This window comes from Mercenaria mercenaria, unplaced genomic scaffold, assembly GCF_021730395.1.
Source record: "Mercenaria mercenaria strain notata unplaced genomic scaffold, MADL_Memer_1 contig_4039, whole genome shotgun sequence".
Lineage (NCBI taxonomy): Eukaryota > Metazoa > Mollusca > Bivalvia > Venerida > Veneridae > Mercenaria > Mercenaria mercenaria.
In genome coordinates this window covers 1-26,660 of record NW_026462237.1, presented here as the reverse complement: position 1 = coordinate 26,660, position 26,660 = coordinate 1, and the positions used below count along the sequence as shown (strand labels likewise).

The following is a 26,660-nucleotide window of genomic DNA, read 5'->3' as shown; positions in this document are numbered from 1 at the left end:
ATTAAACCCGTCCTTGAAATACACGAAGCAAAACATCATCTTTAGTTCCGTGTGGCTTATTTTTTCCGAACAATAAAAGATAATGATTTTCACAACTTAGAACGCTCGACGACCATTTTCTGGAATTCAAGCGTGCACTTGCACCTCAGAAAACATTAGCAATGTTCCGATTCAATCGCACTTCGACTATGTATCATTTTGGTAAGATGTTGGACGCTCTTGACCGTAAAACATTGATTTTGCTGTGAAAATAATCTGATTTACTAACTAGTGCTCTATCTATAGGTATGCCAAAATGAAACAGAAATATATACATGTGTATATAATACAAAACACGCGTTAAACACCGTATGTGTAAAAAATAGTGTTTATAAGGTGATTAGCGTAATAAATCAGACCTGTATCTTTCAACATTCCGGGCAGATCTCGTAACACCAAATTATATTGTATATAATGCACCTATAGCATTGTAGAAAACAGAGCTACGTATTGAGTAATATTCTCATCAATCATAGAAAAAAAAATAAAAGTCACATTCTGCCTACGCTTCAGTCTCAGTATGTTATAAAACTCCTTTTAGGGTCCGGTCTGAGAATTGTTGATTTTCAAGATGGTTGCATTAAGATTTTTGAGTTTTAAGATTTGTCCCCAAACTAGATTTATAAAACCTAGATGTACATATTACACGGCTACTAAACGCTAGCGCCACCACCAAATTGTGGTGATAAGGAAAAGAGCTATCGACATTTCCGTGGTGCAGCTATCGCCCGTTTCTACTTGTTAACACGTGAGTAAAATTTATATTTTATCTTATATTTTTATTGATAGAACTTTTTTCAAAAATCGGAGAATGTAGTTCCGTGTAACAACACTTTACTAGAGGTTGGCTGTGATTTCATTAGAATAATATGCAAATTTTGGTGTCAGGAGCTTTTCTCCCGAATCTGACAGTGGCACATTTTCATATTGGCCAGTATTCGAACTCCATTCCGATGAATGGATTCACTGTAAGAACATACATGCGCATGCAAATGGTGTAGAAATGATAAATAACTATATATGCATACACCATGAATAACAGAATCTCGGGTTAGAAGATATATACCAGGATTTTTAAAAGTGGTGGCGCTATAACTCTAGTGATGGCGCTATACAGTAGTGGTGGCGCTGTTACGGCATTCAGTAATACGAACTGCTGACGCATCCGGAACAAAACAAACACCAAACATTCTCTAACAGATAATTTTTCTGCACGGAATTTGATTATTAAAGAAAGAAAAACACGATCATAGTTTATTTACCTTTATGAACATTCTCAATCCAAGAAAAAAAAAAGAACAAAATGCTCACAGACCCTTGGGATTCTTTGTAGTCAAAGTAAATATTTTCCTTTGTTTAAAATGTTAATGTAGAATTATTTCTAACCTTTAATATTCTAAACCTAAATACAAACGTAAGTGTACTTTAAATTCAGGTCATGAAAAATAGTAGCAATACTTTTATTTCAAACAAAGATTTGTGTCCAGGAAATAATCTGAAGATAGTGTAGAATTATTTGTTTTATTAAGATTCTGAAAGTTACTTCCCTTTGTTTTTATACGTCGTTTGCATGTCATTGTAAACAAAAGAGACCTTACTTTCACAATTGTTTCTGAAAAGTGAGTACAGTACATTTTCAATTCCAATCGATTAAATATGATTGATCAATAGAGCCTAGATGTACAATCTGAATCCATTATATGTAGATTATTTCGCGATCATGTAGGGGTTACTAACAATGTATTTTGTTGAGTAACGTAATTTAGGTGTAGTATGGGATAGGTGATAACATCGATTATTGTAGAAATTTCCGTGGCTTGCAGTCAGACATTTTCATATATTAAATTGAATATATCAGCCAATAATCATATACAACAGCGCCACCACTACTGTATAGCGCCACCACTTGGAGTGATAGCGCCACCACTTTCAAAAACAGTCGTATTTTAACTTTTTACTGTGTTTTTCGTAATTCTTTGGTGTATGTGAATACGTGTAATTCAATTCTACACCATTTGCATGCTCAGGTATGTTCTTTACAGTGTGTCTTATCATCGGAAATGGTGTTCGAATTACTGGCCGATATGAAAATATGCCACTGTCAAATTCGGGAGGAAAAAGCTCCTGGCACCACAATTTGCATAATATTTTAATGAAATCACAGCCAACCTGTTGTAAAAGTGTTGTTACAAACGGAACTTACATTCTCGATTTTCGAAAAAAATTTATCAATGAAAATATAAGATAAAATATAACTTTTACTCACGTGTTTACAAGTAGAAACGGGCGATAGCTGCACCACGGAAATGTCAACAGCTCTTTTCCTTATCACCACAATTTGGTGGTGGCGCTAGCGTTTAGTAGCCGTGTATTACTTACTGTCCTTATCCATTTGGTCGTAGAGAACTTCATAATCATATTCCTCTAGTATGTGGTCCCCATTGAAGTCATACTCGTCAAAGAGGTAATGTGATAGTTGATACAGAGCTGGGGAAGTTCCGCAAATATACTCAGTGTATTCGTATCTTGTCTCGTATCCGTCACCTTAAATATTTATAATAAACAATTGCTGTACAGTTAAACCTGCGTTAAGCAGCCAGTCAAATGACCTTTTTAGACAGGTTGTTGCTTTATACAGGTTAATTTGCATTGAAAGTATGGAACTTGGGAAATAGCAATGTGCTTAAGACAAGTGGCTACTTAAAACAGATGACCGCTTACACAGGTTTCACTGAATATCAGCCCTGAGTTTTTGTTTCCAATGACATATCTATCTTTGTCTTCAGCTTAATATTTAGGCATTATATCTTGGAAAATGTCTTATTTTGATCTTCAAAAAAGATCATAGTTGATTGATTATTCTATAATTCTACGGAAATATAGTAAAAAATAAGAAATTTTTTAACTATATTCGGTCTTGAACTAGCAAAATTTCAATTAAATAGGCTGACATAGTTTAGTTCAATATAACTTCTTCTTGGCTCGATTGTAATGGAAGGTTAAAAGCTTGATCGAACCACTTTTAGGTCCGTTTCCTGGAAAACCAAATAATGGTGTCATATGAGAAGGTGTGGGGTCTCGAACCTAAGCAGCCTACCCCTTAACCACTAGACAACCACTCTCCTTTAAATGAACAGGTATGGTAAAAATATTATCTAAAAGTTACTATTTTTGTCGTTAAAGACTAAAGGTAGCTTTTGATTTCTGATCGGTCGATATGGCCATCGCGATTCAAGTCGTTTCCAAGGAACATTATAATTGCCGTCATCATTTTTATGGCTTCAGCTGGAGAGAATACCTGAAAAGCAGTATTTAGTAAGAGCAACTCTCGTCGTGAATTGTCACATAAAAATAAACCATCTTGCACACTTTTGGAATATTAAGGTTACTGGCTTAAGAAGAAAGCTGCAAAGTTTGCGTGTTCATTGTATTTCTGTTTTCCTAAGACTGAAAACATTGGTAACAAAACACATTTCTCAACAAAGTGTTGTCTGTCTTAAAGTAATGGATCCGTAATTACAATAAGCAATGAATGTTCTTTTATGTTATTTCCCGAATGAAATTTCGGCATTCTCCGGTTGTTGTAGCCGGAGGATTCCGAAATCGCATGCTGAAGATACGTATTCGCACGGAAATTACCGATTGTTTACGGCGCGGCAATGTGGGGATGGACATTTTTTAAAATCACGAAACATACTAGAATATTACAGTAAATCTCCTGATTTCGTCATGCTTTTGAAAAAGGAAATGTTTTTATAGTCGAGTGGGGAAATATTACAGTAAAAGATATAGCCTTCTGGTTTAACTGAAAGTATTATTGAATGAAGTATCTAGCTTCAATAATTGTCACGGGCATTTTCAAAAGAGCTGAAGTAGGTTTTCCCCGGGCTTTTAATTGATTATTTAAATATCATATAACCCGACCACAACAGTCATATATTACATTTTTTCTTCACTGAAAATTGTATACTTACTTTAGCCATGGGCGATACCTGACAATAAAGACAGGAGTAATACACTAGCATAGCAAAAATATGCAATCATAAAAAGGGCCCAAGTTGCGTGAACACAACTAAACCCGGCGATTGTCATTTCATAAAAAAATCCACTTACTTAATAATTTTTTTTTTTCGACTTTTTAGCTACTAGTTTAGTTTTAGGGACTTGTATTGCGTTAAAGCATATGGTTTATTATTCTATAGAAAAAAAAAGGGTGAAAAAAAAAGTGTTAATTTTTATAAGAAAACTGTATTTTTTAAAAAATACAACACTTTTTTTAATCCTTTTTTACCACTTTATGTCCCTTTCCGGATTAATTTCTACGCCGCCATTTTTATCTAGCATGCTGATATACTAAAGCACTAGAGTAAAGAAAACAGATTCTTTTGGAACGTGTACGAGGAAAAAAGAAAGATAGGATATTTACATCGAACTACTTGCCAGCTTGGGCTTACGTTTGTTTGGTGTGCGTTAGCCTTTACAGGAAAAAAATAATTTAAACCCCCCGTCCCAACAAGGACTAATATGCTTACCGCAGAAAAATTTGAAAATCATGCACAAAAAAAATTTAAATTAAACCCGTAGAGTTTTTCCCATGTTTTACCCTGTGTTGTATCTGGGGTATTTTTGTGTTAACGTGAAAGTACAGCTCGTTTAAATGGGTCAGCCGGTTGTGTACTTATAAAAATTGACTTCCCCGGTTTTAGGTTGGCCGGGTCGGTATGTATTTGCCATCGGAATTTTTCTTAAAATGCTTCTTCCCCTTCCGTTTGGACCTCCATTTTTGAAAGACGTTTTTTATTTTATGGCTGTATCGTTAGTCTAAACCAAAATAAATATTACATGGAACATGAAAAATATACAAAAACCGTGAGTAACACGGGGAAAAAAAACATCTCGATCCAAACGGCAAAATACTTTAAGGGAAAATTTTTATCAATCACAACACGAAGAATTTCATTTGACAGTAAAAGAATATTTAACCGGGGCGAATAGAAAAATTCGGGCAACACAAAACAGGATAATGCACTTACCCACGGCAATCCGCCAAGTACAACCAAATTTATTACGTGCCAGGTACTTGGATGACGTTCTTCTTTTTTGGTGAAACAAAAAATTTTGTTTAGATAACGGAAGAATTTGTTGTATTTAACATTAAAAAATTTAAAATCTGTCTCATGCTTATTTTTTAATCAAAGAAAAAAATTTAAAAAAAAGTAGCGCAGCTATGTGCCCCAAATTTATAAAGTACTAAATGTTGTACGGTAAAGGGGAAAAAAATTTTTGAAAGAAAAATTTTTTTAAAAATTTGTGTTTTTTTCCCAGGAATCTGCAAAACCCTTTAAGGGTTGTTTTTGTTGTTGTTGTTTTTCAAATGAGAAAGAAACCAAATGTTATTCGCGTGCATTCACATATCTGTCGGCACTTTGTACTTTAAAATTTCAATTTAAGGGACGAACAACAATTCAAAATAAAAGGTTTCTTCTTTTTTTTTTTTAGAAAAATCAGTGGTAAAATGCCCTATTGAAACTCCAAGAAGTAATATTTAAATTTCCCTAAAAAAAAGGCAAACAAAATTTAACTTATTTAAAAAATTATTTTTACAAGTAAATTTTTTACGTTTCCTTTGCTTTATTTTTAAATTTTTAAACTTACAGGTAAAGAAGTTTTTGAAAAAAATGAACTCAAATGAAAAGTTCCTTTTATAATTAAAAAGAAAATTTTTATCTTAGTTTATTCAAAAAAGGTGACCGCTGAAAAAAAGAAAAGTTTTATTAGTTAATTTTTGATAATTTTTCCCCTGGCTCATAAGTTTAGTGCTTTAACCCTATAAATTTAAATTTCTAAACTTTTTTAAGATATTCTTTTTTTTTTCTTTTTTTACACAAAAATAAGGGACCCCTTTTTGTTTTTTTTTTTACTTGTGTACTTTTTACCCGGTTGTCAATTAAAAAAAAACTAGAGAGATCATTTTTAATTTTTGTGCCCTAAAAAAAGTACCAAACGATCGCCACAGGGGGGCAAAATATAAAACACGTTGTACACCCCCTTAAAACAGCAACATTAAAATTAATGAAAAAGAATTTTAGAACTGAATGCCAAAGACTTTCGAATAGAATGTAAAAAACATTCTTGAAAATTACAGTCAAAAAATTCGAGACATGATGTCAAAGACATTCAAGAAAAAAATCCCAAAAAAATTTCCCTGAACGAAAAAGAACATGAATTAAAAGAATTCGAAAAAATGAATGCAAGAAAATCCTGGAAATGAATGCCAAAGTATTCAAGAACATGAATGCCCAAAGGAATTCCTGATCATAAAGAAAAAGACATTAAAGACATAAATGCCAAAGACATTCAATGAAAAAATACCAAAGTTTTTTCCAAAAACTTTAACCAAAGACATCAAGAACATGAATTCCAAAGGACATTCCGAACGGTTCAAGAAAGTAACCCAAAGCTTTCCTGAACAATGATGCACGAAACATTAAAATCATGAAGAAAAAAACTTTTGATAACACGAATACAACTAAATGAAAATACGTTCAAGAACATGTGCCAAAGAATTCAAGTATTAAACAAATGAATGCAAAAGAATCGAGAAAATTTATGCCAAGACATTCAAGGAAATTTGCTCCCAAAAGATTTTCCTGAACATAAAATGTTGCACAGACTACATATAAGAAATAGTTGATTTCCCATCGAATTGAAAAGAGTCAAAATTTTTTGGTGGTTTAAAAACTTTTTTGGGGAATAAATCGTTGAAAATGTTTAAATAATTTGTTTTCTCTAGTGACATTTTGTGCCATGGACATTGGGGGGACTTTGTAGACAATTACTTTAATTTTCCCAGCTTTTTTCCCCGCCCTGGTCTCTGAAAAATCCTCTTGAAAGATGACAGAATACTTGCTATTTTATACGACACTGTCATGATCGTTTAAACGATGATTTAAATGTTATTTTCTCACAAAAAAATCGTTGAGAGGTACGTTAATCGTAACTATGAAATTTAATTTAAATTTGGAAAGGAACAGCTAAAAGCACCCATAAAACAAACATGCATTGATTAAGAGTTTGATTTATAGGTGGGGGAAGGCTGGAAAAAGGATGCCGAATTTTTAAGTCCCTATTCCCGCTGGTTTGGGTCCCCAATGGAAAAGAGGTAAAAAAACTGAAGAAAAAAAATTTAAAAAAAAAAAAGTTAACGAGGGTTTTGGTTGTGTGAAGTATTGAGATGGGTTTTTTCTAACAACACTTTTGTTTTTTTGCCTATAGTAATTTACGGTAAAATCGGAAAAAAACCGAGGGATACTCCCCAAAATTGATTATTGGTATTGAAAAAAATGATTTGACTTGAGCACCCCTAGTTTCTTTGATGAATTTTAAAGGGCATTCTGGAACATAAAAAAAATTTTGTGCACCCCTTTGAGAGTGAAAACACCCTTTGAAGTTTCGATGAATTCACCCAGTGGTTACTGGGGAAATAACCCGAAAACATCCGACCGGAACATGAAATTTTTTTTGGCATCTCTTTTAGGAGTGAAGTTTCCTATGAATTTAATGAATTCCTTGCTGGGGCTTTGGGGGGAAAAACCGAAGAACGAAGTGTTTAAAAACGCATTTTTCAAAAAAAGTTTCCCTTGAATTTCCTCAGCAGTTGTGTGGATACCCCGGATAATGATTGTATATAGTACACTTTTTAAAAACTAAAAGGAAAAAACTTAGTAAAAAATCAATCAAAAACAAAATATGAAGAAAATTTGCACATTTCCTCTTAACGTAAAGCTTCTTGAAGTTTCGATGAATTCCACCCAGTGTTGTGAAAATTAAAATTGGGTTCTATAAAAAAAATTTTACTGTTTTGTTTGATTGAACTTTTACCAACACAGTTGTAGGTTACATTGCCATCTTTGCTTTTGGTGGTGGAGAAACCCTAAAGAGCCCATTCTGGAATTATGCATCACGGACGGACCCTGGGTGAAAAAACTGACTTTCAAAAGCCGCTGGATGGTTTTCCCCATAAAGGAATTGTAATCCAAGCGGGTTTTCGCCTCTCAGCGGTGAGGGGAAAAAAAGATCGAAGTCAGCGATCTTAACCACTGGGCCCGGGGGGCCCAATATTCCATCACAAACAATAATTTTGACCAAAAAAATGTTTATTATTATAGTGAAAGGCAACACTGTTGAAACATTTAATTTCTGTCTTCGATGTTTTTTTGTTGAGTTAAATTTATGATAAATCTATATTTGAAGTATAGTTTGTGTTTTTTTTTGGGGCGTTAAAATGAGCCCATTCGGGTTTCCCATGAAATTTTTCTCAATTAAAAGATAAAAATTTCCTTTCAAATGGAAAGCATCCCTTGTTTTGCAACTAGGAACTTTATAGCTGCACCATAAAAAAAACCAAATTTGTGCATTTGCGCCCCAATGGACCAGCCCAGTTGGCACCCGTGCAGTCTGGTAGGATTCATGCTGCGTTTCAAAGTTATCCCAGGGTGTATTGTTGCTTTTGTTCCCCCTATTTTTTTTTTGTTGGGATGCAAAAATGTCTGTTTTATGCCCCGTTTAACTATGTTGTTAGCCCATCTATTAACAATACCTTTCAAATATGCGCAGCGGGGAAAAGGTAAAAACCTAATTCGAGTTGATAAAAACCCAAACTGGTTTCACGGGGAAAATGGATAAAAACCAAAACTTACCCCAATCGGGGAATGAAACTAATAACTTTATTCTTAGAATTGATGGTTACATAACTTATCCGCAAACCCAAACCCCATCTTAAAATCATACGCTTTTAAGCTATTAAAGAATTTAAAAATTGGATACTGAAAACCCTTTGTCTAGAGATGTTTATTGAACTAATACATTTTGAAAAGTAGGTATAATTGCTTTTTTGGTTCTTAAAAGGTGGAAACATAAAAAAGAGCTGTCCCTGAAGCTAAGTCGGCTATTCGAAATATTGTCCCCAAAAAAGGGAAAAATTTTCCCAAAATGTTAAAAAAAAAAAAAGAGTTTTTTTTTAAATTCAAAGGGGGTTAATTTGACCAAAAAGCTTATCGAGTTTTAGGATTTGATGCTATCCGTTTATAACCCCGAAGGCAAGTGAAGTTTAATTCAATATCGCTTATATTTTGGAATGAAACTTGCATGTAAAACTTTAACAGGATTTTTTAAAATCCAAAAAAGGGGCTAATAGCCCAAAATATATTTCGGTTAGGGATTGACCGTGAGGTTGGGATTTGATTAGAAAAAAGAAAAAATAAGTTTTAAAACTATTGCCTTTTGGTAATTTTTTATGTACTTGCACGCAAAACTTTAAACCGGATTTTTTTTGTCCCCAAAAAGGGGCATAATTTGGTGGTAAAATAGGTCGGAGATAAAGGAAAAAATTGATGCATCAACTGTTTTATAAATTGAAAACAGTATTTAAATTTTAAAATTCATATTTCTTTGTTTTAGAATAGTAACGTGCTGTAAATCTTTAACCCGGATTTTTAAGTCTAAAAGGAGGCATGTTTGCCCAAAAAAATTTTGTAGTTTGGAACTTTACCTGTGGGTTGGGAATTTTTTTTGAAAAGAAAAATGTTTAAATCTATATGCTTTTAGTAATAGTATTTGTATGGCCGCAAAAATTTAACCCGAATTTCGGTCCAAAAGGGGGGGATTTTTTGGCCCAAAAGAGGGCGAGTTTTTTGGGGATTGGGCTATCAACTGTTTTTAACCCCAAAAAACACATGCGAAGTTTCAATTCATTTGTTTTGAATGTAACTTGCAGCCAAAAAATTTTAAAAAGAATTTTCTAAGCCCAAAGGGGGGTATTTTACCAAATTTCATGTCAGAGTTTGGCTTTCCCCCGTGAGGTTGGTTTGCCTAGAAAAAAAAAAAATGTTTAAAAAGCTATTGCCTTTAAATGATAGCTGTATGTATTGCATGCAAAAAAATTAACCCAAAATGGACGCCACGCCGCACGCCGGGTTTAGTAGAAAAGCTAGACTATTTTTTAAATAGTGAGCTAAAATTTATTTTTTAAGACTTTTTCGGGTACATTTTAATGAATTCCAGCACATACAGTGATTTGGAACAAGTACGAATTTAAATGATTTAGGATGATAAAATTGGGTCTGGATCACGAAAGTGATAGGATTTAAAACATGACCCGCGTGACCCGAGATGCCCTTATACATTTTAGGTCAGTAGTTCAAAAGGGAAGGTGACAGTGACCGGAAAGTTAAAATGTTTTTTACGATAACTTGAGATTTCTTAGGCCTAGAAAGTGAAGTTGATAGGGGGGTTGATCTGATCAGGTGATCCTTTTGATTTTTAGTAGTAGTCAAAGGCCAAAAGGGCACAGTGACCAGGAACAGTTAAACGGTTCGGACGTAATTTAAGAACACTTGGGCCTGGTCATGAAATTGATAGGGGTGTTGGGGCATGCCAGCAGATGGCCCTATTGATTTTGGACCAGAGGTCAAGGTCACAGTAAAAAGAACAGTTCAACCTTTCCCGACAAAACTTTTTGTGTTTTCGAGCTTTGTTTGGTAAAAAATTTGTAGTGACAGTCTGAAAACAATCATTTTACCCCCAATGACTTTTTTTTTTTTGAAAACCCAAATTTTTCACTGTATTGACCCCAAACAAGAAATTTAAATAAAGCAAAGTAGTCGGAAAATTTTGTAGGCTTTAAACAATGGATTTGCTTTGACCGTGACTTGGAAAAATGATGATGTGAGTCCTCAAAAATGTACCGAACAGCACAGACGATTCCCATGAATTAGTGTTTCCAAAATACCGGGGGGGAAATGTTACCGGACTCGTTTTTTGGGGGATATTATGTTAAGATTAAGGATGCTATGTTACAGTATTTGGTAACGTTACAGCATTCGGAGAAAAATAGTAGCTGTCGGTGTTTTTTTTTGCCAAAATAATGGTAAAAATTTATCTCTTTTTTGCAAAAATAAAATTGTATTTCTGTTTAATGATATGCAGTCTGTTGAGACATGGTTAAATGCGAAAAACGTATTTTGATGTCAATCAAGCGTTTTATGACAAAATTCGAAATTTTGATAGAAAAATTATTAAACGAAAATTGATTAAAAAATATTTCCAACCCTTTTCATGTCTTTGCATTTAAAAACCTCTTCAGGCATGGACTTATAATTCGAAGTAGAAAAAATATGTTTGGTTAATTTTTTTTTGATTTTTATGGAATGTTGCGCTTGCAGGGTTGTTCAGTTGTGGGGTGCTGCTTTTTAAAGTGTTACAGATTTAGAAAGATTTTTTTTCCTTTTCGAATTCTGTTGTCAGATGTAAATATGCTAAAAAATTTTACTTGCTTTGAGGAAGTCAGACTTCTAGAGAAGGTTGCTGTAACGCGTTTTAAAAACAGGAAAAAAAAACTAGAACATTTTACCCAACGGGAGAAGATGTCGGTTGTGATATGTCAAGAATCAATCGATGAAAAAGTTTATGTTTTGGTTATGCAGGCAAATTCCATCCCCTTTTTATGAGATTTATCGCAAAAAATTCTAAAATTCTCGGTTGTTAAATTTTTTTTATAACCTCAAAATAAAAACCAGGAGATATCGCAGAGCGATATCAAAAAAAAGTTCTAAGTGTTTTTATTTTATTCACTAGTTACTTTCGTTCAAAATTAATAAGACGCGGTTATTGGTTATAAAGGTAACTTAATTTTTTGAACAACCGAATTTAATGTGCTGTGCCCGCGTTTTAAAATTTCCCGGGTGGGGGATTACAGTCCGGGACATGCCCTTTGAATGGCGCACAGTCCCGAAAAGCCCTTGACACCGGAATAATAAAAAGACAAAGACACATATTTTTAGATGAAAAACCTGAAAAATTATACTTTTTAACTATGAGTTGCGTATAAAAAACTCTGTTAAAAGATTTTGGTCCCAATGTGAGAAAAAGATTCAATGCTTCAGTTAGCAAATTTTAAATTTTGATGCTTGCCGAAACTTCATTGCGCAGATAGGCAGTGCGCTGAAGCAGGGGCTATGACTCGATGGTTGTTCAACAGTAAATACGTATACATGTTTAACACAAAAAAATTTTTTGTTATTTGAAATAAAAATTGTTTGCACAGTGGAGTTGTCGTTGAAAGCCCAAATTTAAATTTTAGTTCTCCTTATCGATTTCCCAAAGGATATTTTTTTTTTAAGTATTAGTAATTGAAATCTTTGTTAAATACTCATTGAAGTCTTTGAGCTGGACATCGTTTGCTAGCATAGTAAATGTAGCATAAACAGGAAATATTTTGAAAGATCGGGCCTTTTAAAATGCAAACGACGATTTAATTTCGAATTTGTGATAATGGTTTTATTAATTGTATTTAAAACTGCTTTCCATTGAAAATATTTATTTATTTTATTTATTAGAGTTTATTTAAAATTTCGAAAAAAGAAAAAAAATCTCTGGCATAATTATTAGTTCATTTACAAAAAAAATCCCGCATAAATTTTGATATTAAATTTTATTTACATCCTGGGATTTTTATTTTCAAAAGTATTCCAAAAGTATTCCTAAATCTGTAAAAACATCCCCGAAGTAGCAAACCCCCATTGAAATTTCCAGCTAAACTGTAAAATTTTATTAAAACCCCCGATTTTAGACCCCCAGTGATTTTTTAAACCCCGTATTATAGGTGCATGCCTAAAAAAGGGGTTTTTATCGATGCAAATGAGAAAAAAAATTTGGTTGAAAAATATTTTAAACAATTCTTTTTGATATTGTCTTCAAAATTTTGAATTTTTCATTAAGACTTGATAGGACACAATATACAGTGTTTCGCAGGTTAAACCCTGTCTCAAAAGCGTTACATGATTAGAAAAAAAAAAACCAATTTTCTTTTTTCAAAAAAGAAACTTCTTTTTAAATCTCCTTTTTTTTTGGCAAAAAAACACCACAGCGATTATTATCCTCCGAATGCGGAAAAAAGGTTTTTCGTCAGGTATATTTTGAAATGACGTGAAAGCGAAAGCAAAACTTTTTAATTACTTTTTAATTTTGAAAAAAAAATAATTTCAGGGGGTTTTGGTTTTAAAGTGATGCACAGGTTTCACTTTACACAGAAACATCTACACTTTTGGGCGCACCGGTTTTCTCAGGAAGGGGTTTAAAAAAATGACACCGGTGACTATTTTACCATATTTTCTTTTGTATTTTATGGTGATACATTTATCAAAAACGAAGGGAAATTTTGAAAAAACTTATCCCATGCAATATTATGTCCCATTTTTAAAAAAAAAGTTATAAAACCCTCAAAAAAGTTCAGTAAAGTGGTGGATTTCAAACATAAAACAAAAAAATAGAAAATTGAATAAAAACCAAATCGATTGATTTTTTATAAAATTTCTTTTCAGTATTGTGTAAGATAGCCAAATCAGAGTTTTGTTTGAACGGAGAGACCTGAAAAATGAGTGGGATGACAAAGCAATATGTAACTGTACAGGGGCTAGTATTATTCGTAAGAGATGGGTTTTAGTAAAGATGTATTTGAAAATGAGACTGTGTAATGTTACGATTTTTTACCCCTACCAAAGTGTGGGGAATGGTTCTGTCGTTTCTATATCGAGGGTGAGAGAAAAAATATTTTTTTTAACGTATGTACTTTAAAACAGTCGGTATGTCGTCTGTCTTTTTTTAATTGTCGATTTTTGGCCTTCCAGAGCAATATGGCAATGGTTGGTCAAAATTTACAGGTATTGATTTAAAGTGCAAAAACTAGTGAATCTTTTTCAATAAATTTCCCCCTAAATCCGTTTGTGGGAGATTTATGTATTTGTTTTCTTTTTTAAAATACTTTTTTCAGTGATACTTTCGAAAGTGTGGCAATTGATTTGTTTTTAATCACATATGCAGCAATTAAAAGCTTCTGTTTTACCTCCTTTTCTATACCGTTTTGCCTTGAGTTCTTTTTTAACTTGTATTTATAAGGACTTTATCGGTGAATATATTGTTTTTGAAACTTTAAGGACACATATGCATAAAAGCAACGTTTCCGTATAAAATGTAGATTTCGAATTTCTTTTTTCTCATAATTGTGATTTTGCCTGATTTTAACATAATGAAAAAAGCATTTTTGCAATAAAATTAACATAAAAATACAGTGTATCAGAAAGATATAAAAGATCCTACTACCACCCTCGGAGACCTTAAGATAACGTGTAGTTGATATCAAGTTACGGATAATGGAGAACAAACAGTAGCCGGCAATATCTTGGGTCGTTTTATAGATCTATGTTTTATTTGTCATCACATTATGGTAAGACCTAGTAATTATCGAACATTGGTAATGAAGATGACATTAAAGGTTGTTGCCCTGGCTCTATCCGCCTCTGGTAAAATGTGGTACGTCTTGCTACGATTTGCACTCTATTTATTAATTAATTTTCTAGTTACTAGTGTTAGACGTACGTATGGTAAATATTTCTACAGACTGGAGTAAACGTAATTAAAATAAAATAAAAAGTTCGAAAGAGACATTTTTACATAGTATAACTATCAATTAGAATACAGTTTTTTTTTGTCCGATTTACATGTTGCCCTTAATACACATTTGTCAACTTGGAAACTATCCTCAGTAAATGATACGGTTATCCCCTGTACAGTATTGTAAACATTTCTAAGGACATACCTTTAACAGTTTAAAAGTTACATTACTATTTCTAACAATAGAAATAGCTTAGCTTATGCATGTAAAATTGTACGATTTATTTATTCGAAATTTTTCTTGAAAATAACATTATTTGTCGAAATTCTGTGAATTCTGAGGTCACCATCTCAGATTTGAAGTAACATCTTTCATGATCTGCTTAATTGTAAGCATTATACAATACAACATAGTCCAATTTTATTTTTTCTTTCAGCAGGGCAATAAAATGACACCACAGTTAGTCATTGCCATAGAATTTGGAACCCATGCCTGTGGAATCGCCTTGCAGTGGAGATCCGACTATGAGAATACCAACTGCGTGAAAAGTATTAAGGTACCAACCAAATGGTCATCGACGGGATTTTGCATCAGGAAGACACCGTCGTACATTTTGCTGAAACCTGACAAAACACGGCTACTAAACGCTAGCGCCACCACCAAATTGTGGTGATAAGGAAAAGAGCTATCGACATTTCCGTGGTGCAGCTATCGCCCGTTTCTACTTGTTAACACGTGAGTAAAATTTATATTTTATCTTATATTTTTATTGATAGAACTTTTTTCAAAAATCGGAGAATGTAGTTCCGTGTAACAACACTTTACTAGAGGTTGGCTGTGATTTCATTAGAATAATATGCAAATTTTGGTGTCAGGAGCTTTTCTCCCGAATCTGACAGTGGCACATTTTCATATTGGCCAGTATTCGAACTCCATTCCGATGAATGGACTCACTGTAAGAACATACATGCGCATGCAAATGGTGTAGAAATGATAAATAACTATATATGCATACACCATGAATAACAGAATCTCGGGTTAGAAGAAATATACCAGGATTTTTAAAAGTGGTGGCGCTATAACTCTAGTGATGGCGCTATACAGTAGTGGTGGCGCTGTTACGGCATTCAGTAATACGAACTGCTGACGCATCCGGAACAAAACAAACACCAACATTCTCTAACAGATAATTTTTCTGCACGGAATTATGTTATTAAAGAAAGAAAAACACGATCATAGTTTATTTACCTTTATGAACATTCTCAATCCAAGAAAAAAAAAAGAACAAAATGCTCACAGACCCTTGGGATTCTTGTAGTCAAAGTAAATATTTTCCTTTGTTTAAAATGTTAATGTAGAATTATTTCTAACCTTTAAATATTCTACCTAAATACAAACGTAAGTGTACTTTAAATTCAGGTCATGAAAAATAGTAGCAATACTTTTATTTCAAACAAAGATTTGTGTCCAGGAAATAATCTGAAGATAGTGTAGAATTTATTTGTTTTATTAAGATTCTGAAAGTTACTTCCCTTTGTTTTTATACGTCGTTTGCATGTCATTGTAAACAAAAGACCTTACTTTCACAATTGTTTCTGAAAAGTGAGTACAGTACATTTTCAATTCCAATCGATTAAATATGATTGATCAATAGAGCCTAGATGTACAATCTGAATCCATATATATGTAGATTATTTCGCGATCATGTAGGGGTTACTACATGTATTTTGTTGAGTAACGTAATTTAGGTGTAGTATGGGATAGGTTGATAACATCGATTATTGTAGAAATTTCCGTGGCTTGCAGTCAGACATTTTCATATATTAAAATTGAATATATCAGCCAATAATCATATACAACAGCGCCACCACTACTGTATAGCGCCACCACTTGAGTGATAGCGCCACCACTTTCAAAAACAGTCGTATTTTAACTTTTTACTGTGTTTTTCGTAATTCTTTGGTGTATGTGAATACGTGTAATTCAATTCTACACCATTTGCATGCTCAGGTATGTTCTTACAGTGTGTCTTATCATCGGAATGGTGTTCGAATACTGGCCGATATGAAAATATGCCACTGTCAAATTCGGGAGAAAAGCTCCTGGCACCACAATTTGCATAATATTTTAATGAAATCACAGCCAACCTGTTGTAAAAGTGTTGTTACACGGAACTACATTCTCCGATTTTCGAAAAAAAATTTATCAATGAAAATATAAGATAAAATATAACTTTTACTCACGTGTTTACAAGTAGAAACGGGCGATAGCTGCACCACGGAAATGTCAACAGCTCTGTTCTGGGACTTGGATCAACTCAGTGACTAAACGAGAGATGCGCCTTTACTCTTTTATTTCTCTAGATATAGCGATTCTCTGCAAATAAAAACATACAAACAACATTCATACAACGCTCACCAATTATACATATACTCATATAAACAACAGATGTACTTTTGAACATACTTCACATCAACAAAGCTTGCACTATCCAATCATTCAGAAAATAAAATTTAAAGTCTATATATTCATTTTATGTTATTTAACAAATTCAATATCATAACTTCGAGTTCAATAATTACGCTTTGAATAAATTAACAGTATTTAGTTACCGAATTTGGTCTCTTACTCATCAAGTCTCATCAGAATAATTAATGTCCACAGTTAACGTTCAGTTCAGTTAACGTTTCAAAGCCTGGGCGGAAGTATAAACAAGTATGACGTTGACGTCAATGAACGCCGCAAATTATCACGTGGCTGAAGACGCCAAACAGACGTCAAATAAATAGCGTCAGATACAATAAATATTAGAAACTACATTTATGTTTCTAACAGTCCCCACTATGAAATTACATACATTTCATAACAAATAAACTTTTCAAAAAATTACACTTCCATGCTTTATCAATAATCAATAATTCTTAAGTTGATGACATATTTCACGTAATTAGTTAATCTATGCAAGGTGCGCGAAATCTAACCAAAAACAATTATCTACGCTTCATAAAGACAATTCCTAAGTAGCGCATTTATAACAATTTGTACAACAAAACTTGGCTCTTACTTGTTTGTTATAATTATTATTTAGCTTCGAAAAAAGTTAGGATCAAATTTACATTGAAGCCTCAAGAAGACACAGTTTAGTAACTGGCCTGATTAATTGACCTGATTTAGTTCTGATCACACAGCTTCTAACTAGGCCATCTCTACCAAGATTCACGTCAACCACTCGGGCTAGTGGCCACTGTCCTCTGGGAACGTTGTCAACGGCAACAAGAACTACATCATCTTTCTTCAGGTTTACAGTTTTACGTTGCCATTTCTGACGTTTCTGAAGTAGTGGTAAGTATTCTCTCAACCATCGTTTCCAAAATACATCTGCGAGATACTGCACTTGTCTCCACCACCGTTTTGCGTATATATCTTGCTTCTTAAATATACCAACAGGTAAGCACTGGTTTGATTTCATTAGCAGTAGCATACTCGGCGTTAATGCTGGTGGGTCTCTGGGATCACTGCTAACGGGTGTCAAAGGTCTGTCATTTAGTATTTTCTCTGTTTCAGCCATTAATGTAAGCAGCTGCTCGTCGTTAAGTAGTTGTTCTCGGACGAGAGATTTCAATATAACTCTAGCAGAACGAATTAAACGTTCCCATGCTCCTCCCATATGGCTTGCGTTCGGAGGGTTGAAATGCCATTCAATGTCGTTCTGAGCAAAAAATCCACTGAGTTTGGACTGGTTCCATAGCTGCAATGATTTTCGTAGTTCAGTTTCACCTCCAACAAGATTGGTTCCATTATCACTGAAGACTTTCCGTGGGCGTCCACGTCGACTTTGAAAGCGTTGAAAGGCAGATATGAAGGAATCAGTAGATAGACTGTGAGCAATTTCAAAATGTACCGCACGCGACGTTAGGCACGTGAAAATACAACCATAACGCTTTTCTCGTGCACGAGCTGTCTTCACAATAAATGGTCCGAAATAATCGATTCCAATATGGGAAAATGGTGGCATATCCGGTGTTGTCTGCTCGTCAAGCAAGGGCGCCATCTGTTGGGTCATTAACGGTGTATGTTGTCGTCTGCATGGGATGCAACATCTCAAAATACTCTTCACTGCGCTAGGTCCGTGTAGAATCCAATATTTCTCACGTGACATAGAAAGTACATGCTCTTTTCCAACATGACCATTATGTTCGTGGATATGTTTTATTATTAGTTTTGTTACATGGTGTTTGCTAGGTAGTACGACTTGATATTTGCTTGGATAGTCGCATTGTAAGCGTCCTTGTACTCTGATCAGGTCATGGTGTATAATCGGGTTCAAAGATGCTAAACAACTGTCTTTTCTTACAGAATTCCCATTTTGTAGATATATTCTCTCATCGGTAAACGACGTACGTTGAACCAACGCTAATATGGTATGTTCCGCCATGTTGAGTTCATTGGTGCTCAAGTCACCTTCACTCAGTCCCAAGGTGTGGTTTAAGTGTTTACGTCTGCAGTATACCTTATATCTTAGTAACCAAGCAACGGCCCTTCTCAGCTTCGTCCAACTGGAGTATCTATCTATTATACTTTGAATGGATTCAACTGCACTAGTTGTGTTGACGACAACCTCTTTTTTCAGCTTAGTGTCGTCGTCTAATTCAGGTTTAGTTAGGTGGCTTGGCCAATGGCTTTCATCTTTTTGAAGGAATTCAGGTCCATGCATCCAAAATTTCATTGTCTTAAAATCACTGGCATGCATTCCTCTAGAAGCGACGTCTGCTGGATTGGAAGCCGTATCTACCTGTCTCCATTGGTCTCGTGACGTCACATCATGAATTTCACTTACCCTATTTCCAACAAAGGTTTTGAATCTCCGGGTTTCGTTTTTAATATATCCAAGGACAATCATAGAATCTGTCCAGAATGTCACACTGTCAATGTTTATTTCTAGTTCGTCTGCTACTAGCGTATAAAGCCGGGAAGCGACAACTGCTCCTGAAAGTTCAAGTCTTGGAATAGATGTCTGTTTTATTGGCGCTAGTCGTGATTTTCCAGCAACCAGAGAGCATGAAATCAGGTTCTTTTCATCTTTTAATCTCAAGTACACGCATGCGCCGTAACCAAGTTGAGAACCGTCGCAGAATACATGTAGCTGGGCATTCTTTAAGGTTCCAAAGTCCTGTGGTTTAAAACATCTTCTCACAGAGACAGATTCTAAATATGGAAGAGTATCTAACCATTGTTTCCACTCGTACGTATCTTTTTCAGGGATAGGATCGTCCCATGAAAGCTTCTGTCTACATAGGTTTTGTACTATAGCCTTTGCACGTAGAGTTACTGGTGCTACCAGTCCAAGGGGATCAAATATGGAACTGACGATGGAAAGGATGCCGCGTCTTGTTATTGGTTTTTCACTTAATTGCACTTTAAATTTGAGTTCACCTTTTTCTACATTCCACTGAACACCGAGGGCACGATCTACTGGCGAACTGTCACTCTTGCTAAGATTCATTATAGATCGCGCTCGTTCTGACTCTGGGATAGATTCAACGACATCTCTCTTATTGCTAAGCCATTTCGTCAGACGAAATCCTCCTCTCCTTAACAATGACTGCAAGTCTGCGGCTAACTCGATTGCCTTCTCATCAGAAGAAACTGATTTTAAGCAGTCGTCAACGTAAAAGTTCCTTTTAACGGTGTTGACTACCTCTGGTTTATACATATGCGCGTTATCCGACGCTGTTCGTATTAATGCATATGCTGTGCAACTTGGGGATGAGGTCGCGCCAAATAGGTGTACCAGCATCTTATAGCATCTAGGTTGTTGAGTCATGTCCCCTTCAGGCCACCATAGAAACCGTAGGGCATCACAATCTAAATCTTCGACACGGACCTGATGAAACATAGCCTCGATGTCGGCTGCTATAGCAACGGGCTCTTGACGAAATCTGATTAAAACGCCAACCAAGCTGTTCATAAAGTCGGGTCCTTGTAGAAGTTGACTATTTAGGGAAATTCCTTTGTATTTGGCGGCACAGTCAAATACAACTCTCACTTTTCCGGGCTTATTAGGATTCGTCACAGGATGATGGGGTAAGTACCACACGCGGTTACTATCAGATTCAATGTGTGTTACTTCCTGTGCATGTCCTTTCTGGATATAGTCAGTTACTGATGCTGTGTACATTTTATGCAGCTCTTGATCTCGTGCTAACTTCCTCTTCAAATGTTCGAGTCGCGCATGCGCAAGAGTCAAGTTGTTAGGCATTACTGCTTTCTCGTCACGCCATGGTAATTTCAGTTTGTAATGTCCATTTTCATATCTCAACGAAGAGTTCATAGTGTTTAAAGCTTTCTTGTCTTCTAGAGACATTGAATTTCTTTCTACTTTCACTTTGTCATCAAAGTCCGTAGTCCACATTTTCTCAAGTTGTTGTTGTAACAATACATCAGCTGACTGCTGAAAATTTACATTAGCTGATTTCTGTGTTGTAGTGTCTGTAACAGGTCCACGCACTGCCCAGCCTAGTTGAGTTTTAATGGCGTAGGGTTGATCATGGCGGCCTGAACGCACTTCTAAGGGTATATGTGCCTGTGGTGCATCTGTTCCAATAAGAAGCATCACAGAGCTAGAGTCGATTTCAGGGGTTTCTATCTTAGATAAATATGGTAGATCTCGGATGTCAGCGTTTTTCGCAGCAGATCTAGTTGATACTGGAAGAGATTTCACTGACCAAACTTTTCTCAACGTAACGTCGTTACCACCTGACGCCGGTTGCACGTGCAGCTCAACTTCCTGTCCTTCGACGATAATACCGGAAGAGCTTGCTGTAGACATCTTGAACGTCACAGGTTTAGAGGGTAGGTTCAGCGTTTTCAACAAGCGTTCATCACATAATGTTTGGTCAGCTCCCTCGTCAAGCAGAGCATAAGTCTTGCAGTACGTCCCACTTTTACCTCTAACAAGTACAGGTATTATACCTAAACAGTTCTTCACATAAGATCCGCTTTTAGTTGCGCAATTTACGACGGATTGTTGATCTGTGTGATCAGATTTACTATCTACCCAACTATGTAAAAGAAAGTGGTGTCTAGATTTACATTCTGTTACATTGCACCCAGTAGGTTTTCTACAAACGTTAGAAAAATGTTTGCCCTTTAAAAAATTGAAACAAAGTCTGTTCTTTTTTACAAACTGTTCCCTGTCATTTAAATTCATGGCTGTAAATTTCGTACATGAAGCTAAATCTTTACAACTACCTGAACAACAATAGCACTTACGTGACGGCTTATACATAGGATTGTTTACTGCACTATTCGTAGCAAAACTGACAGCATTATTTCTACGAGGTGCAGGACTTGGCTTTGACTTAAAGGTTCGATCTTCAACAATCTTACCATGACTCTTCTCATTTGCAAGGTCAAGGCCATATAGGGAAGTGGCGATTCGAGCCTTTTCTTCTACAAATTTCACTAGATCTGAAAAGCCCGGTTCCCTACCAGACTCAGTAATTGAGTGTGCAATATCTACCCATTTACCGTGGACAAGCATAGGCAAACGTCTAACAATGCGACGTAAGTTGTCTGTGTTATCTATGTCTGACTTAAATCCTAACTGAGACAAAGTAATTTCACATTTTCTCATCTCAAGTGCTAAATCTGAAAGACCATTAGTGTCAGACGCCTTTAAGGAATGACCATTAACAATTTTATCTACATAAGTTCTAGCAATGTTATGTGGCCTACCATACCGTGAGTACAAAATGTCTCTTGCTCGTTTATAACCTTCACTTGGACTCAGTAATACACAGTCTTCTATTGCACTTTTTGCCTCTCCGTCGCAGTATTGTATCAAGTAACTAAGTCGTAACCTGTCGTCACGAACTTTACAGTCAATGTTTGTTTCAAAGTTATTCACAAATTTGCAGTATTCCAATGTTGAACCGCTGAATCTCAGGAGCTCCGGCTTTGGTAAGTTGAATCCTTCTTGTAACGTATTTGCCAGCAACTGAAAAGCTGATTCTATGCTAGTGTCTGTATTTCTCAAAACGTTAGTGTCTGTATTTCTCAAAACGCTCGTGACTACATTCTCAGATGGATGCGCGTTCTGATTCATTGATCCATTCTTACGTTGCTCCGTTACCAAATGAGTGTTGTTAGGTGTATTTATAATTACACAGTCGTCGTGTGCACTTCTTATGTTCTTATCCGACTGTTCATGACCGGAAGTGAAATCATTTACAGTCGTCTGCTTCACATATGACGAATCTTGCACGTGGTCACCAGTTTCTTCCTCCAATGCCTCGTGCCAGACCGATTCTTCAATACGCGCTTGCTCTAATTCACACCGATATTCAAGTTCTTGCTGTTTAATTTCTATTTCTCTGCGCGCCAGTTCAAGCTCGTGTTTTTTTCTAAGAGAATTTAACTTTTGCTCAGCAATCAAACGTTTAGCTTTGGAACTCGCAAGTTTCGTTTTACACGTTGATGACGCATTGCTACAAATTTCGTCATTTTCATTATACTGGTTCGATGACTTCCATTGTTCATATCTTTCCTGAAACTCTGTGAAATTATTATGATAACACTCATAGGATTGTTCTAGATTTTCACAATCGGCGGGTTCGTCACATAAGTCTAGGCACTCTAAATGTATGTTCTTGAAAGCGTTGAATTTGTCGCACAGTTTCACATACAAGTTTTCAACAAGATCATCATTATCATGAGAAATCATGTATTGCTCCAACTCCTTATACAGTTTCGTCAGTTGCGCACATTGTGCTGACCTTGACCGCTTAAGTCCTTGAAAGGTTTTATTTTCAGAGTCTGTCATCTTGTATCCAATGGTATCGTCACTGTTTCTTCAGTGGATCTACATCAACCGCTGGATTCGAGCATTCGATTATTCGGCCATTCGAGAATTGTTCTGGGACTTGGATCAACTCAGTGACTAAACGAGAGATGCGCCTTTACTCTTTTATTTCTCTAGATATAGCGATTCTCTGCAAATAAAAACATACAAACAACATTCATACAACGCTCACCAATTATACATATACTCATATAAACAACAGATGTACTTTTGAACATACTTCACATCAACAAAGCTTGCACTATCCAATCATTCAGAAAATAAAATTTAAAGTCTATATATTCATTTTATGTTATTTAACAAATTCAATATCATAACTTCGAGTTCAATAATTACGCTTTGAATAAATTAACAGTATTTAGTTACCGAATTTGGTCTCTTACTCATCAAGTCTCATCAGAATAATTAATGTCCACAGTTAACGTTCAGTTCAGTTAACGTTTCAAAGCCTGGGCGGAAGTATAAACAAGTATGACGTTGACGTCAATGAACGCCGCAAATTATCACGTGGCTGAAGACGCCAAACAGACGTCAAATAAATAGCGTCAGATACAATAAATATTAGAAACTACATTTATGTTTCTAACAAGCTCTTTTCCTTATCACCACAATTTGGTGGTGGCGCTAGCGTTTAGTAGCCGTGCAAAAGTGTAGCAGAATTTGGTTACAAGGCAGACTTTCTATTTAGCAAAAATGAATCGATTCCTATGTGTGTATGTGTGTGTGTGTTCGGGTTTAACGTCTTTCTCAACAATTTTTCAGTCATATAAACGACGGGATTCCTATGAGTAGGCGTCCAAAAGACTGGGACGATTGGTATTTCTTCAAATATTTTAAGCTGCAACTCGACAGTAGGAAGGTTTGTTACTTATACGTATATACAAAATGTATGTTCAATGTACTATTGTATATCATTCTGTTTGGTTTTTTTTTTTTTTTTTTTTTTTTTTTTTTTTTTGTTTACACAGACGCAAAGTGGCATCGTTATAATGGACGAAAAACAATACGATGGTCAGGTCAGGCACGTATAATTGTAGAATAACTGTAGAAGTTCCACAAAATAATGTGATTGTGTCTTTTCATGAAAGAACGCGACAGACCTGATTGTTGCTCTTATGGTGAGGTCTAATAAGGAATCAAAAACTTTTATCGCTTGACAAAAGATATACATTAGTGTAACATACTATGAAAACAAAGATAGTAAGCATTTAACATTATGTAACAACATGGTTTGAAATTGGGTACTTCTGGAACTTATACATGCTTTCATCTGTTCATGTCACAGATATTTGTCATTGAAATTGTAATTATGTTTAAACTTTATTTAAGGATCTGACATTAGATACGCCAATGGAAGCTGTAAAGGGAAAATATTTACCGATGATAGAAAACTAAAACAGTTGCCTTTCTGAGAGACGAAACTATCAGCATGCTGAAAGAGGATGGGCTCGTGTACCCGGAACAGGAAACTAAGTGGGTAATTACTGTTCCCGTCATTTGGAATGATCCCGCGAAACATGTGATGCGCATGGCTGCAGTAAAGGCATTTCAGAATATATTTTAGTTGTGTTTACGTCTACTATATTTCGTAAATACACCCTTGTAACAAATCAAGTAATTGTTTAAAAAGACAAAACGTATTTATAGATAAAAAAAAATATGGGAACGATTGAAGTAAATGAAATTATTTGAGCTAACTACAAACTGCTTGAAGGGACATCCGTGACCGAATGGCTAAGGTCATTGACTTCTAACTATGTACTAGTCATCGCTGTGGCCTCGAAGCCGGCTTGAAGTATTCATTCAGACGAGGAAGCTATCTAGCTGGCGTGCGGAATGCTGATGGTTCTACCCAGGTACCCGCCCTTGCATAATATAATGACAGGAGGGGCATTTACGTGGCGGGAAGTTGTTCTTTATATCCTTAGGACGGCCAGGACAAATTTATGCAATCTCGCCAGGCATTTTATGTCGTTTAAGGTAGCTTTTAAACTTTATGATATTGATGGATGAATGTACATGTATGCAAAATGAATTACACTAATTTATTCTCCAGGTAAAATCATTTCAAATCGAGTTTGTTTTTAAAGTGTGTTTGTCGTTAAAATTGTGCTAGTGATACTCTTATTGTTGTAGATACTGTGTTTTAACATTTATGTAGAAGGCCATATTGGAAATAAGTTGTATGTATACTATGTACTCTTAATATGTCACCTTCTTAAAATAAAGTTATTATTATTTTATTATTATTATTATTATTATAGGCATATGTATGTTTTTGACAACACAGAAAATGACGTCAATCGACTTTCAGCTATTTCCGGAAGTAAATAAAATGAAAGTAGAAATGCTAAACTTGAAAACGAAAGCCGCATTTTGATTCGTAGATAGTCAGGGGTCAAGCCCAGGGGTCACCCCGTCTAAATGTATGCGCGTTTTTTTTTGTTTTTTGTTTTTTTTGTTTTGTTTTTTGTTGTTATTTTGTTTTTTGTTTGCTATTGGGGAGCCAATTGTCAGCATTTTATTACAAATTGAAATTACCTGGGCTTTAGTACAGCATGTCAGCTTTAAATCTACGAAAATATATTTGAGCTCAGGATAAACACAAATCCCACAGTCGGTAACGGACCAAGGGTACATTGATAATTTTGGGCCTTCATCAAATCGCTCAAAATGTCGTTTTGATGGTGTCTGAGAGTGTCAGTTTATGCCTCAGATGTAAGATATAACCGTATTTGAAAGCTGCAGACCTAGATTTTTCAGAAATATTTTCAAAATAAGTTTCGTGTAATAGATGTTGTTTCTACGCAAGCGTGAAAGGGCCATCAGACGCTAATACGTTGTGTTGAAGAGTGAGGTTTGGTGCTATTAAACTAGTTGCCCAGTTATGTTCTTTCTCTATATATTTTTGTGTTTGTTTGTTCATTTAATATTGTTATTATTTACACATACACCTATTTGCATGCGTTGTGATTTTTAAGCGGCTTTATTAACTAAATGTGGCTTTTCTTGAAAAACTTCTGTCCATGTTTTTTTTCTCTTCCCGCTGGGAGGTCGAAATATGATATACAATTGTGTGGGTGCAAAGTTAAGCCCAACAAAAAAAAAACTTTTTTTTTTATTTTCAACAGGCTGGTATCATGGAGAAAAACGTATCTATTGCATTAGAATCGGAATGTGCCGCGATGTATTGTACAAAACTTCCCCTGGTTAAAATGAAAATAATAAGTGGAACTGACAAGGCAACAAATATTCCTGCCTCTGGTCAAACACTAATGATTGTAAATCTGAGAGGTATGTTCTTTGCTT

The 26,660-nt window shown here is 35.1% G+C and overlaps 1 protein-coding gene across 1 annotated transcript; it reads right to left on the bottom strand.

Annotated features, from left to right (window-relative positions):
• Positions 1-2,418: 2,418 nt before the first annotated feature.
• LOC123562246 (uncharacterized) lies at positions 2,419-23,312 on the bottom strand (the record flags this gene model as incomplete). Its single annotated transcript, XM_053534775.1, has 3 exons — positions 17,605-23,312; positions 14,595-14,692; positions 2,419-2,583 (listed from the first exon to the last, which is right to left on the bottom strand). Coding segments are annotated over exons 1-3 (5,971 nt in total), but the record flags the coding sequence as incomplete, so codon positions are not given.
• Between the last annotated feature and the right edge of the window lie 3,348 nt (positions 23,313-26,660).